This window comes from Panicum hallii, chromosome 9, assembly GCF_002211085.1.
Source record: "Panicum hallii strain FIL2 chromosome 9, PHallii_v3.1, whole genome shotgun sequence".
Classification (NCBI taxonomy): domain Eukaryota; kingdom Viridiplantae; phylum Streptophyta; class Magnoliopsida; order Poales; family Poaceae; genus Panicum; species Panicum hallii.
Genome location: NC_038050.1, coordinates 62,577,790 through 62,593,254, shown reverse-complemented (window position 1 = coordinate 62,593,254; position 15,465 = coordinate 62,577,790). Strand labels below are relative to the sequence as shown.

At 48.0% G+C, this 15,465-nt stretch overlaps 2 protein-coding genes and 1 non-coding gene across 3 annotated transcripts; all 3 read right to left on the bottom strand.

Annotated features, from left to right (window-relative positions):
- Positions 1–3,007: 3,007 nt before the first annotated feature.
- LOC112877716 (60S ribosomal protein L18-2-like) lies at positions 3,008–5,515 on the bottom strand. The gene is made up of 5 exons (XM_025942073.1): positions 5,355–5,515; positions 5,181–5,270; positions 4,930–5,058; positions 4,652–4,834; positions 3,008–3,395 (listed from the first exon to the last, which is right to left on the bottom strand). The coding sequence occupies exons 1-5, from the start codon at positions 5,496–5,498 to the stop codon at positions 3,237–3,239; spliced, it is 705 nt and encodes a 234-aa protein (XP_025797858.1). The 5' UTR covers positions 5,499–5,515; the 3' UTR covers positions 3,008–3,236.
- LOC112878430 lies at positions 3,689–3,769 on the bottom strand. Its single transcript, XR_003225755.1, has one exon. It is a non-coding gene; the product is annotated as a small nucleolar RNA R16 (small nucleolar RNA).
- A 1,357-nt stretch (positions 5,516–6,872) lies between the features above and the next one.
- Positions 6,873–12,759, bottom strand: LOC112877001 (Fanconi anemia group I protein homolog). The gene is made up of 14 exons (XM_025941193.1): positions 11,990–12,759; positions 11,827–11,908; positions 11,530–11,721; positions 11,354–11,418; positions 11,084–11,243; positions 10,765–11,004; positions 10,556–10,672; positions 10,226–10,414; positions 10,035–10,116; positions 9,012–9,940; positions 8,046–8,556; positions 7,778–7,968; positions 7,416–7,683; positions 6,873–7,340 (listed from the first exon to the last, which is right to left on the bottom strand). The coding sequence occupies exons 1-14, from the start codon at positions 12,751–12,753 to the stop codon at positions 7,165–7,167; spliced, it is 3,966 nt and encodes a 1,321-aa protein (XP_025796978.1). The 5' UTR covers positions 12,754–12,759; the 3' UTR covers positions 6,873–7,164.
- Positions 12,760–15,465: the final 2,706 nt, after the last annotated feature.

Here is a 15,465-nt window from a genome sequence, read left to right as displayed (position 1 = left end):
TGTTAATGAACTGCAATGATAATAAGACACAGAATGTGTTGCTGTGTTTGTATATATAGGCGTCTCTGTTTCAACTTTCCGTCACATGAGGCTAATTTATTGCCAATGTTGTCAATTCTCGTGGTCGTGTATGTCCGCATTGGTGGGTGGTGCATTGCAGCACAAAAGAAACTCAAAACTGCATCCAAGATAGGTCCCTGTTGATTTATCTTGGACTAGCTTAGCGCGCATAAACTCTGCACCGGAAATTTCTAATTCTTTTCTTTTTTTTCTTATTCTTTTACATTTCAAATTACGAGAACGCTTTTTTTTTTGCTTTTACATTTCAAATTACGAGAACACTCACGGTCTGGACACGGTCGGATTGTTAGGCTATCTCCAGCGGCGTCGGGTAAACGATTCTGTTCGCTAAAATACGGGATACTGTAGCAGCTGCATAGCTCCAGCGGCATCCGCTATCGCGTGCTGGAAAAAGGAGGAGGAGCGCTGCGTCCCCTACAGACAAAGGCAGGAGCGGCGTCCTCCATCCCGCGCAGGGAGGGAGTGCTGCGGGGCGCAGGCGCGGCGGGCGGGGGAGGCGCGCGGTGGTGCGGCAGGGGAGGCGCGCGGCGGCGGGCGGGGGAGGCGCGGGGCCGGCAGGGGAGGCGCGCGGCGGCGGGCGGGGGAGGCGCGCGGCGGCGGGCGGGGGAGGCGGAAGGCCGGAGGGGCGCGGAGGGGAAGGGGCGGCGGGGCGGCGGGGCGGAGGGGAAGGGCGCGGCGGGGCCGCGGGGCCGGAGGGGAAGGGCGGAGGGGAAGGGGCGGAAGGGGCGGCGGGGCTGCGGGGGAGGCGCGCGGCGGCGCGGCGGGGGAGGCGCGGGCGGCAGGGGAGGCGGGGCGGCGGCGAGCAGGGGAGGCGCAGGGCCGGAGGGGAAGGGGCGGAGGGGAAGGGGCGGCGCGGCGGCGGGGGAGGCGCGGGGCGGCGCGGCAGGGGGAGGCGCGGGGCGGCAGGGGAGGCGCGCGGCCGGAGGGGAAGGGGCGGAGGGGAAGGGGCGGCGGAGGCGGAGGGCCGGAGGGGCGCGGAGGCGGAAGGCCGGAGGGGCGCGGAGGGGAAGGGGCGGCGGGGCGGCGGGCCGGAGGGGAAGGGCAGGGGCGGGGGCAGAAGGGCCGGCGGGGCGGCGGAGGCAGAGGGGCGCGGGAGGAGGGGCGGCTGGGAAACGGTAGTTGGAGGAAATATAGAAAAAAATTGAGATTGTGGGGTATAGAGGATGGAAATAGAGGATGTTGTTGGAGTTAAATTTGGTATAGAGTATGAAGTTGATTTGGAGAAAAAGGATAGGGGATGAGATTTAGAGGACGTCGCTGGAGATAGCCTTATGCCGGCCGCCCTCCATTCCACGGCCCCCGCACGAAGCATCAGCAGCAACCCTCAAGAAACGACGAAACAAGTAGTAAACTGTAACCATCTCCGTTTCAAATTTGAAGCGCCTCAGCTCGCGTGGGGTCCAAGCAAGCTCCTTGGCAACTCGGATTCGCGGGCAGCTTGCCCCCCACGCGACCGTGTGGGTGTGCCTTCATCTGTCTTCTCCCCACCCCACTCCGATCGCTCATCGCCCACCGATCCTCTGCTCGCCTCCGATCCAGCTCCTCGCCGCCGCCTTCCCCTTTCTCGCCCTCCCGCCGCTCGATCGCCGCCTACTCCCTTCTACCCGCCCGGCACCACCAGTCTGCAGCGCTGATGGCGCGGGTCCTCTCTTTCGTGGAGTTCGGCCGCCGCTGCCCGTCGTCCCCGGACTACTCGCCCCTGACGGTGGCGCCCAGTCCGCGCGCCGCGTCGCCGGAGTACACGCCGGTGAGCCTTCTTTGGAGGGCTGGGACGCCGGAGTACGCGCCATGGACGGCTCTGCGGCTCGGTCCACCGGTGCCGCCGCCGCCCTTGCGCGGCGCTGCGTTCCCAGACTACTCGCCATCGAGCTCCCCGTCGCGCCCAGCCTCGCCGGAGTACACGCCGCTGGGCCGTTGCGGCTGGTGGGTGGGGTCACCGGACCACGCGCCGTCGTCCACCTCGACGGCGAGCCACGCCGCGTCCCCGGACTACGCGCCGTCGTCGACACCGACGACGTACCGCGTGGCGTCACCTGAGTACACGCCCGTGAGCCGTCTCTGGAGAGCAGCAGGATCACCGGACTACTGGCCATCGCATCCGCCTCCCGGCGCCGAGTCCCCGTACTGCGTTCCTGCGGGTCCACCCCGGGCGCCTCCTGCGCGCGCGCCGCCGCCCCCGTCGCCGGCACGCCGCTACCGCCGACGCCATCATCCGTACCAGAGAAGCGGCGCCGACAACTGCACCTGGAGCGCCAGTGGGATCAACCACGGGCAGCGCCATCTTGTCTTCTAGGGGGCTCTGGTATCTTTAGCTTGTTTAGGCATAGCCAATAGCATGCCTCTACCGATTCTTTGCCAAATCTTTGTAGCATCTGGGATGTACGGTAATCCTTGTGGCTTCCTGCCCTACATTTTTTAATCAATATAATTACCCATATAATTATAGTTCTTCTCTGGTATAAACAAGTATTGTCTGTTGCACACATGAGCTACTCATCACAATTTACATTACCCAGTATTAACTTCGATAGCGAAGTGCATGGGGAAGCAAGCCATACCCGTATTTCGATCGACAAATCCTCTAGCCAAAACCTCTGGCCTCGAGGGTATTCTTGGAGAAGGTGCTCATCACTCGGTTTCTCAGGTCCTAGTAGCACAAGAACTTGTTTCATATTTTCACAAAGATATCTTTCGTTATGAATGCAAGACTTGGGCGTCGTTTCATTGAAGGAGAATAGTACGTGTCTGCACTGGCAAAGCCTCATTAGTACTGTAGACAGTCTTAACAGGACGCCAAGAACAGATATCACACTTCACAGAATCACAGGACAGGGAACAGCAGTTGGCTTCCTGCATTTTTCGTGCACAGATTTAAGCACTTGAATGCGATTGCTTAGCATTCCAGTGCCAATTGGCTGAGTTTTGATGGTGTTTAGAAAGATTTATACTTAGCATCTAGGGCATAATACTGCCAAAAACACTTGCAAATTCCAATACAAAACGCAAATTCAGGGCAAAATTGAGCAGATCCTGGAACCAGTATACAAATAACAGAGCCCTCAAAAGTCTTGAACTGAGGTAATAACATAGAACTCAGGCTCAAGCAAAACCTATTTAGTCCACTAGGTGAGACCACATGGATAAGACACGACAGCTTAGACCTTGAAGCCTCTGCTGTTCCTCCTTCCTCTTGCCTTCTCAAACTTCCTTCCCTTGGAGCGGACGTATGGCTTGGTGTGGCTGTGAGGCACACCAGGCGCTGGGCCAAAGTGCTTCACAGCTTCCCTAGCATTCTTAGGTCCCCTCAGCAGAACCTGAGGATTGTTGCATATTATAATATTAGTCTTACATGCAGTAGTGACTTAACAAAATGCTATTGCTCTCTAGCTAAAGAAAAGGTATTGGTCATCCAAGTATTTGAAAAGATTATCAAACATGCGAGCATCCAGCATACCACTTTCCATTGTGAAAGTAACACGATACACTAATGATTCAAACAATCAAACATTACAACCAATAAATTAAACAATCAAGCCTCAATTCATTCCTTTTTAGTACATAGTTATTTGAAATATCTAAGAAACAATGAGCAGAGAGCTTGTTAAATAATGGCATCAGATAATAAGCGGAGTATTGGTCTACACATTACATTCAGTGTGTAGGATAAGATTATCCATCATCTGCCATTCTTCAATTATTACATACTAGACAAGTAAAAATATAGAAATAAGAAATAGGAAAGTATTAATAAAGGAACCTGGATTTGATAACCCAAAAAAAGAACTTACATTAAGGAAAGCAAAAAGAAAAGGAAAGGTGATACAAAAAATTTCGGTTAGACCATTTGGCACCAATGCAACCGTATAGTAATGCAATGGGCTGGTAAGACAACCATATAGATCTATGCACCAGTTGTACCTCCTTGGTCCTCAGAAATCTCCAAGAAGAAAATAATTAACAAAGGTGCATTTTCATAATTAAGAAACTTAATGACAGTGTGATCAGAAGATTGTCAGCAACAGCTTACAAGGGTATGCATCACATGACTAGATCAGATGTTTGCTTGAGCAAACTAAGTTGTTGCTCATATAGGGTAAACAGCATATTGACAAGCAATACGGTATGCAAGTAAAATAACTTGTTCTCACTCTCAGATGCATTTCCTCAAAAGGAATGCACTAACATGCAGACACTCAACATAGCATCAGGTTCTGACCGCCCGTCTGCTTTGTTCTCATCATTGAGAGATAACAAGGAAAATGCCAATGTTTCAGAGTTTGTTTGAATTGAAAGGTATTCAAATTTTCCATACAAACTATCAACTCTGCACACTCAGACGCAGAGTACAGCATAAATGACCATCAATCAGACATCACACACAGCTCAACAACAAACACTTCAAGCAACAGAGAGCGAAGTTTAGATCATAAATCATTTCAACCAACCAGCAGTTAACTAAAGTTGATTAAAGTAAACTACCCCACTGATGAAACGAAGTCCAAGTATTTTTCATCTCCACAGTTTATCTGAGCAGTAAACGTTAGAATCAAGGTTGGGCTGTCAAAATTACCGTGTTCTGGCCAAGAGGCGCACGGAGCGCCAGCTGGTCAAAGGTGAGGCACTCGCCGCCAGCATTCACGATCCGGGCCCTCGCCGTCTCAGTGAACCTGAGCGCAGCCACCTTCATCGCCGGCACCTCGTAGACTCTCTTGTCGTCGGTTACGGTGCCCACGATCACAGCAATCTGGTTCTCCTGCACGCCCGTAAACAAACACAATGTCACACATAACCACAGTGTCAAAAAGGCACACTCCGCAAACCAAATCAGAATGAGAATCGAAGGGAGACCTTGCCCTCCATGAACTTGACGAGGCGGCGGAGCGAGAGCGGCGGGCGGTTGGTCTTGCTCATGAAGAGCCGCTTCAGGATCACGGCGTTGAAGTCGCTCTTGGTCCTCCGAACCAGGAAGCGGTACAGCTGCGAGCGCACGCACAGATCAGGAGACGGGACGCTCGCGATGCCAGAAGAATTCAAATCCGAGCGGTGGAACGGCAAGAAGGCTGCTGGTGCCACCAGATCGGGGCGGGGGTTGGGCGTACCTTGACGAGGAGCTTGAGGTAGACATCGTCGGACTTGGGCGCGGTGCGCTTGGTCTTCTTGTTCCGGCCGCCGGCGACGAGGTCGATACCCTGCGAGGAGAGGGGGGCTACGTGTCAGTTACAGTCCGCTGACTGTATCGGAGACGAGAAGCTCGCGAGGAGATTAGAGGCTACCATGGCGGCGTTCGGCGAGCAGTGACGGTCTGCGGCGGCGGCGGCGGCGGAGGGGCGGGTTCTAGGGTTTTGGAGGCGAGTCGAGAGAGTGAGGCTTATATAGGGGGACGGGGGTGGTGCCGACCCGAATGGGTTCGGGGTCATCAGGTTTCTGTGCGGCGCGGATGTACGGTCAGATGAAGTTGGGTTCGGCCCGACCGAGTCGAGGCTAACGCTGCTTTTGGTCAAAGCACAAGCTGAATCAAACGAGTTGAGCTTTTCTACGGCTGCTTTTAAAAAGCTGCTTTTCTATAGTATAAATTTAAAAGCAAGATGTATCCTACTTTTGCAGTTTTTCTGAATTGTAAAAACTGTATATGTACTATTGGTCACATATATACCCTTTCAATTTTTTTTATATATAAGAAAATAAAAATTTTCATATATAGGAAAATAAAAATAAAAAAGTTAACTTCAAATATTTTTATATATAAAAATAAAGATTTAAAGGAAAAATAATTTGGTCATCACAAAGAAATATTGTATACTGTCAATTTGCATAAAGATAATATATAATTTTTTCACAATTGACAACTCACAGCAGTTTGAACCAAACGACTTTCAGCTTTTTCACAGCAGGCATCTCACAGCAGCTTTTTCACAGCAGATATCTGACAGCAGCTTTTTCACAGCTCACAGCTGAACCAAACGCACCCTAATGCTTCGCGCGTTTGAACCAAACGCACCCTAATGCTTCGCGCGTTTGGTTCCACGGACCGAACTTTAATCTCTGTTTAATTACTGATTATAAGTATTAAATATAAATTAATTATAAACTAATTGTATAGATGAAGATTAATTTGCGAAATGAATCTATTAAAGCTAATTAGTCTATGATTTGATAATATGGTGCTACAGTAAATATATACTAATGATAGATTAATTAAACTTAATATATTCATCTCGCATATTAGTCTCCATCTGTGTAATTAGTTTCATAATTACCTCATATTTAATCCTTCTAATTAGCATTCGAAGATTCGATATGATAAGGACTAAACTTTAAACTTTAGTTCCGGAACCAAACAGCCCAGTTCTTTCAGGCTTTAGAGATTTGTGCTTCGGTCATTTCAAAAAAAAAAAGATTTGTGCTTCGGATAGTGAAATCAAACTATCTCAAAATGGATTTTCAGTTCCGTTAAAAAATAATCTGAATACTCTGTTGCGTTCTAGTGTCTGTAAGTGCTGTTCTGGGATTTCCCGGGATATGCCACAGATTCTTTTGAAATTTGAATACTCTAGTTCGCATGTCCACGGTTTTCTTATTCTGGTTCATGGCTTCCAGTTCATACATCGCAAAAAGGCAGTTGATTCGTTTGTCAAAATATATCACATTAACCAATGAATCAGTATGGTACAAATAATTGAAATAATACAAAATGAATCGCCATGCTTGAATCACAACAAAGAGTGTAACCTACAAAAACTGAAGATATAAGTTAACATGAGCTGTGATGTAACTTTAAACAGACGCACACATACAGTACAAACATAAACGTTTACATGCACCACTGACCACAACCTGGGTACTCACACATGAACCGTGATGTGACTCCTAATGTTCAAAATCGCAACAAAAATTGTAAACAAAGGAAGAGCGTAAGCATCTATTTTTACATCTGTTCTCTGAATCGCCTAAAATAGATATGATGAGTTGACGACCCATAAAAAACCTTTGCAGAACCATATATTTACATTTTATAACTGGTATGTCCTCCTTGGGTTGATGTTGCCTATAACACACGCTTTGAACTACTATCTACAGAAACCTCTATTCATCTTCCGCTTCTTCATCAGAATCCTGCACTACTTGTTTTGTCTTAGCTCTCTTCCTCCGAGCTAATATTTCTTCCTCTTCATCGGGTTCAGACTCCTGCATGGTACTACCACATGGAATGCTAGACCTAGTGTTTTCATCAGCATTTGCTTCAACTGGAGCTTTCAGACCTCCTGCGTCCTCATCATGCTCACTTTCAGATGAAGCATTTTCATCAGCATATGATTCGACTGGAGTGTTTGGACCTCCTGCATCCTCATCAGGCTCATTATCAGATGGTACAGCATTGGCTGGAGTACGATCCTCTTCCTGTTGTCGCTCTCCAGATTTATCTTCTATCCGGAAATCTCTTGCTACGCTACGCTTGGCATGTCTCAAAAGGTTCACCTTAGTGAGCTTGCTTAGCTGTATCAGATACTTCTCATAATCTTCAATCTGATAAATAAGATCAGGGATACATTTGCTTTCTCTTTTAATTTTAGCAAGGTTCACCTTTCTGGGCGTTTCCTGATTCTACAACACGAGAGGAAAGGAAAACAGAGAACAAGTTAAACCTCAGTTATAGAAGCCATATGCATTAATGGTGTGTTTATAAAATGAAAGAGACCTCTTGAACTGAAGACACAAAGTCATAAAGTGGGGAAGTGAGCATCCTGCAAGTTACTTCTGCCAGTTTCTGAAACTTGATGCTTGGAATGGACTGTGCGTAGCCTTTAGGTGCAATCTGGGACTTTGACATGCGAGTTAAGAGCTTGTAGAACTTCGCAGTCAATTTCAGAAAGTGATCTGCTTGAGTATCTAAGAATGCAAAGCTAAAATCAAGCCACATGTAGAAATGGAACAAAATGGACGTTTTATGGTACCTCACAACCTACCCTTAAGGCTCATATGTGCAAAGGACGAAAGGGCATGAACTACTAGTGTTGATCTTGAGTAGAGTGCTTCTTCCAAAGCCAACCTTTGTGTTCTTTCATCTGCTGGCTGATCTTCATCGATACTAGCAGAATCATAACCTAATGTAAGCATTGCTTTAAGCTTACCAAGACCCCAGTCCAATTCAGTAAGAGATAACTCCACCATTTGAAGACAGACAGCAGCAAGAGAGCTCTTTGTTTTACAGTTAACGATATGGAATGTATCAGAAGAATCTCTAGAAATGTCTTTTTCCGAGGTCATTAATTTCTTCAACTCTGCAGCTATCTCACATACAAGAATCATGTCATCTGGAGCTGGTGTAAGATGGATAGTGAGTTTTACCACCTCCCGTGCCATACTGGGACTTTGCATGGTTTTCTTTCTACATAGATCTGTAGCCCAAGTTCCGAGAAGATGCCTTTGTTCAAGATGCAGTTTTCTTGATATACTCAAAATCAATTCAGTTACAACCTACATAAATGAAGAAGAACTTTAGTTATCTACAAAAGAAACTGTTAATTCAAATTACTTTATGGTCTGTTTCATGATACTCGACTTAAAGATAGTTGATTCTAAACAGAAACACAAACATAGTCCTCGGTACAAATAAAAGGAAAGTAAAGTGATCAAAGTACTTTCAACCTCTTCTTTTGTTCCTTTATCATTCTTTCTATGAAAATATATTAGTTTTGAGGTAACTGGGACTGTAAACGTAAGCAGGTATGTATGAAATTAGGTGCACGTGCCGATGTGCAGACATCAATAATAAATAGATAATACAGAAGCATCAAGTGTGCTGTCATGCGGTGTCCACTATCTTTAATTTGCTGATTAAGAGAAGCTGATCATCCTGATTCTACATGTAATCCAGTAAAATCTCAAACTATCCACTGTTGCTTTCCAGGCCAGATCGCAAATAAATTTACCTCAGATTCACGTAAAAGTGATTGAGAAAGAACTCGAGCATATAACATCTTCAATATTTTCAGAAGCGCATGAACATTTTTTGTGCTTCGGTCTTCGACCATAGTGGTGTCATTCTTGTCAAGCTCGCCAGCCTCCATCATATCCTCTATAATTGGTGGAGCTGAAGATATTATAACCTCAATAATATCGCTAGAGTGATCTCCTGATACACTTGGCTTAAGGAGTTCTTTTAAGCACGCCAGTGCCAAATATAACTGATCCTTTTTGCACTCAATGTTTTTCTTTCCTTGGGCCATGTTCCTCTTGGTTCCACCATTTTCTTGATTTGAATCTAACAGAAGACGCCATATGAGCTGCATTATTGGCTGGATTAGCTTTTTTAAGCTTTCATACAGCTTTATTCTGAAGTTGCCACTATCCTTTGTTGCCAGTGATTTGAACAACTCAAGAAACGCTTTCAGTACAAAAGATATCAGATAGGAGCTCTGGTTTGATTTAGCTTGGCTAGGACGCTGACTGCAGTTGTTGTAGCTATCAGCATCGCACTGCTTGACACACATTACTGAAAGTTCATACAAACTCGAATCCAGAAATTTACCCCTCTTTTCACGAAGTTTCTGCAAGGAAGCATTTGAATTCTCCTTGGGTTCGTTGGTGTGCTTATCTGTGGCATCACCTGCATTCCCTCTTCTCCGTGCAATCTTTTCCCTACAATTGCTGGTTTTTCTCTCAAAGCCACTGTGAGCATCTACAAGCTCCAGTATTTCCTTTTCTATCATTTCCTTTGATTCATCAGAGGCTTTCTCCAGTTTTGAAGCGGCAAAATCAACAAAAACCTCAATGATGCCAAGCATAGCCAAGCTATGACAGTGAGCCATCTCAGATTGTGAAGCAAGAGATCCAGTATCTTGGCTTTGTCCTCGCTGGTCTGTCAACATGTAGAAATTGTAAGCACAACGATGTCCTCTTGAATAGCATTACTGAGCTCAAATTGATTCGTTTTATCTATTATATATGCAAACCTTCTGTGAGGGATATCCTCAAATACTTTTGGATGCTTGATAAAGCCTTCACAAATAAGTCACTTGATGATGTTCGTCCAGCCTGAAAATAGCTTGGGTTATACAAACATAGAATAAAGACTACAATGAGGGGCATAATGTCAAAAGCTTTAGGTGTTAATCAACAGAACTCAGGGTGAGAAAGATCAAACCTCATTATCTTGTGAAGCAGAAAAACCAAAGCACTTATATGCATCATGTGGTCGTTCACATTTATTATTTTGCTGAATTCGTAAGATTCTTGAGACACATGACAGCAGGCAATCCAAAGGTTCAACAATGCATAGTTTGGCATTCTCCAGTTTAAAGCATAAACTAATTTTAAGAGGGCATTCTGCATCCTAAAGCAAGTCAGCAACAAGAACTCATGAGACCAACTTCATTTTGCAAGGATGCAGTGATCTACAACATATTTTGAGAAATAAGGGTCTACATTGACCAACAAACAGAAATGGGAACAAGAGTCTGTCAGGGAGTGTTACCTCTGTGTAATAGTTTAGGAAGTGTGGCCAGAGGAAATCAAGGACATTGCCAGCAACAGCTGGATCAGATGTAACAATACGTATAAGACCCTCATACAAGACCTCTTTGACACTCGTCTGCAAGAGCAAATTAACTATGCTGAGAACCGTATGACTTACTAGAGATGAAGGATAAGAACAGTTGAATGGTAGAATGAAAACAGTGATACCTGTTGCGAAAGACATCTCCGAAATATTCCACTTAGTTCCTGAAAGAGACCCCTACCAAACTCCAGACGTGTTTCAGGCTGTTGGCTAGAGCTTGGCTGGCTGGATGAGTCTTCAAAAGGATTGGCTTCGTTTCTCCTGCTTTCTGCGATAATCAGTTCAACTATAGCATTTGTAGCAGCAATTCGGACCATGTCCTCTCTCTTGAACATCGCCTTTCTCACAACCAGTATTATATAATCCTGTAAAAATAAACTCTAGAACAATCAAACAAAGCCTTTTACAACCGCATAAACCCAGAATACTGTTAAGGTTGAATACCTTCAGGTCACGGCTGAACTTTGTGAGTGGTAAGATGCAACTGATTAGACCGGTTGATATCTTGTCATTCATAAAAGAAAAGTAATCAAGCAACTCCTTCAAGTGTGCAATGTATTCCAGCATTGGAAATGGATGACCCCGAATCAAGCATCCAAGCAACCTGTAAAGGAAAGATAGTCAGACATTTCCTTGAAAAAGGTAAAATGTATTGAATCGTAGACAATAACTTGTGTTTTGTAAATTTTAACTATGGTTGCTATCTTATTTGACCTGAGAACTGGTGCACTTTGCTGAGGCTTTGCCGAGAGAATCTGGAACTTGCATCGTTCAATTATCTGACCTCAAGTAGAGAAAATTGAAACACGCCATGTCATGTCATATCAAATGAACCAATTTGTAAATATGACTGATTCATTGAAACAAGGTCACAGTCTTTTGTTACATACCTTAGTCCGTGCCATTTCATGGATCTCAAACAATGACCTGAGCATATTAATACCTATTTCTTCAGTGCCCATAACCCCTTCACCTAATCTAGCTTCATCTGTTCGATCACCATCCTGGACTTCTAACAGGAGAAATCCCACCTGAACAATGCTCGGCAAAACATGCTCCCTCCCAACAATGCTCTCATCGACCTGCATATAAGCACCAGTTTACACCCCAAAAGAACTATTGAACCCAAGCAGCCTTTATGATCAGTTCACAATTGACATAGCAGGTACAAGATTTGAATCCCTCACAGCTTTCAGCAATCCCTTCTCGACACATTGCGTGGCCCGTGTCAATTCCTCTTTCATGCAATCCGGCAACCACTTGCACCGTCTGAGAGACACCCACCTCCCAGTCAGAACAAATTTCTAGAGCAAACAAGAGTAATAGGTACAATAATGAGCAATCCGTCACCTTGACATTCGGTAGTCCCGGCGGGACACCGCGGCCGCATCCCGGAGCACACTTACGGCACCCTCATTAAACCTTCGCACCCGCGCCACGGACAGCAGCACGGCCACCGCGAATCCACTGAGAGCGCCCGCGGCGTCGGCCTTGACGGCGGCCAAGACCTCCCTCGCCAGCACGGGGTCCTGCTTGACCACGAAGGCGAAATTCAACAGCACGGTGCCCTCGACCTGCCGCGCGATGGACGGCGGCGCGCGAACGCGGGCGCCGCGGCGGCCGCCGAAGAAGCGGAGGAGGCCCGCGAGGACGGCGCGCGGGTGGAGCGGCTTGGACGCGAGGAGCAGCAGCTGGTACGCGATGGCCGGGAGGTCCTGGGCATCGGCACTGGGGAGGAGGGAGAGGATCTTCCCGAGGAAGGCTGGGACGCGGTTGCGGTAGGCCGGCGGGAGGTCGCGGAGGAGGGAGGCGACGGCGAGGAGCGTGGCGGAGGGCCAGCTGGGCGCGGAGAGGAGGGCGGAGAGCGCGGCGGACGCGGCGGAGGGGGAGAGCGAGAGCGCGAGGATCGCGGGGAGGAGGGCGAGGTGGCCCGCGGGGGAGGCGGCGGAGAGCGAGGAGAGGATGTCGGCGAGGGCCTCGTGCGGGAGCTCCGGGAGGTGGGCCGCCGCGGCGGAGGGGTCCCGGGTGGCCTGCCTGAGTACGGTCGCGACGGTCGGCGGCTGCGGCGGTTGCTGCGAGGAGGGCTGGCTGGCCGGGGCCATGGTCGCCGCCATCGCCGGAGGACGGCGGCGGGTGGTTCGGATGTTCGGGCGGGAACGGGGTGGGGTTTTCCCTTGCTTGCTTTTCCCGTTCCCGACAGAGGCTTGCCTGACAAGCCGCTCGGCCGCTCCGTTGCCCAGGAAATGGGTTGGCCCATGTGGACTGTGGGCCTGGCCGTAGACAATATGGGCCTCAACGTGTCCGTGGCGGGGGTTTTGTCACTCTGCTTGGACGAAAACGCTCGCGTTTTTCCTTTTCTTCCGTTCCGAGAGTATATGTGTTGGTGTTAGCAGTCCCTCGTCGTAGGGCTGTACGGAGTAGTTATTAGTGCGTCGATTTGCCAGTATTCCCCCGGTCCCAAAATAAATACAACTCACGCTTCTTGAGTAGTTAAATAATTTTAAATTTAATTAAATTTATAAAAAATATTAGCATTTGTGTCTCACAGTAGATCTAGTATGAAAATATATTACATAATTGATCTAATGATGCTTATTTTGTAACATAAATATTAATATTATTTTCTATAAATTTGGTCAAATATAAAATTATTTGACTCATCGAAAAACGAGAGTTGCATTCTTTTTAGAACGGATGGAGAGTTTTTGCTGGCGTCGGCAGTGCATTGGACGGCATCAACATCACCTACCGATTTTCGGTAACGCTAAGACACGAGCGTCCGGACTCAGATGTCTCGCTGGTTCCGGAAGGACCCACAGCACCTTCTCCTCCGCATCTTAAAACCATCTGTGAAGTAATTATTTTGACTCCTCGTCTCGCTCTTGCTGCTGCCGGCCACCCCTCCATGTCATCCTCGCCACACGAGCTTTGCTCCACAGCCCATGCACAAATAGCATCAATGGTGAAAGAAGACATGCATAGCCAACTCCTGCTCGTCATCCTCGCCACCATGCTCGCCCTTCACGGCTTCACGAGGTGTATGTAAAGCCCACGTTCCAACTATCAATCTCTATGGTGACCGCAGCATCAAGGATGATGACCCCCCACCACCTTGAAGCTCACAACTCACTCAAGCCTGAGGCCATCCAACCCGATGCACTCAAGATCCCATTCACGATATTCAGTGCCTTACGGCCACGTGAACCATCAACTTACGGAGGTGAGGAGCCGACCGGCAGGACAACCACACGCTGAGGTGAGGTGAATCCTAGCGACGCGTGCAGGAGATGATATGGAAGAAAAGCAATGGAAGCACGACGAAATATGTTGTGGGGTGCAGAAGAAAAATAGGATGGAAGTCTTTAGGTCTCAATGCGTGCAAAAGGTAAGCCATGTTGTTGCAGTAGAGATAGAATAATGTTGTAGTGTTGTGTTCCAGATGTTGCGGCTATCTTTTTTAATTTCTTGATGCTGGAACAAGCGATATTTGTTGCGTTAGTCGTTTTTCGATGTTGCATAAGGTGTTCTCGGGTGTTAGCTGATTGACAAAGTTATGATTCTTAAAAAAAAAAGAGGATTCGAATTAGATGTTACATAATTTTTTTTGTTTTTCTTAAATTTGTTGTTGTTAGGATCTGTAGCTATTATTTTCCTCACTTATTTGGATGTTGCGAAAGGTAAATTTTAAGGTTGCAGAACCTATTTCTTCATGTTATGGCAGGAATTTACTTGGTTTCTAGGTGTCAAAAATAAAGGAATTTACTTGGTTTTGACGGTGGACAATTGGTCCTGTTGCATGCAACATTAGTAAATGTGGCGACACGAATTATGACTTGGATCATGGGAAACCAGTCATGTTGCGGGCAACGTCAGTGATTGTGATTGTTACGGTGGGAATTTTTACGGCGGAAGTGGTTATGTTGCATGCAACATCAACCAATGCTGCAGTAGGAATTTTTTTTGTTTCATTCAATGGTCTATGCTGCTCGATCTGACGCTCAATTTGACGGATGCAACAAATATTACGGCGTCCGATGCCAGCGCTCCGAATTGGACATCCGGTGCCAGCAGTTCCGATTTTCTTTTTGATATTAAGAGCTCCTATGGCAGGTTTCCTGAGAGGCTCCAAAACCAGCTTCTCAGGGAGCCCTCCCAAACGGTATCTTTTGCAGCAGCTCAACCTTGGAGCCCCTGAAATCCTGCTCACTGGAGCGGTTTGGCCTAGCCGAAGCAAGAAATCAGGGCTCTGTCCGGCTCCAGGCGCACCCCCACGTCCGACCCCAAACATTTGCCATCCAAGTTGAGAGAAATTACACGCGTTGTGCCACCGCCAGAAACTCCATGGGCATGGCTCTCACCCCCCCCCCCCCCTCGCGTGGCCCTCCCTCCCTTTCTCTCTTTCTCTCTCCAAAACCAAGCAGCGGCGGCATGAATCCCCTCCAACGGTCGGTAGCTTCGGCGCACAGGAAGACCACTCCGAGCGACGAAATCGACGGATCCACTCAGGAGGAGGCTGATGCAGGCGTTGGGGACGTGGAGACCGGGCTGGGCGCGGCTGCGGGGCTTGGCGCGGCGCCGGGGCTGAGTGCAGCGCCAGGTCAGGGCGCGCCGCAGTGGGGCCGAGAGCAGCGCGCCGGCGGGTCTGAGCATGCCGGGGCATGGCGCGGCGGCCGGCCTGGCAAGGCGCGGCAGCCTTGCAAGGCATGGCGGCGGGGCAGGGCGCGACGGAGTGGCTCGCTAGCTTGCTGCCAGCACATACGGTGCCGGCTTCGACATCTACCGGGAACCAGACAATAGTAGGAGAAGAACAAGCCGAAGAAACTGTT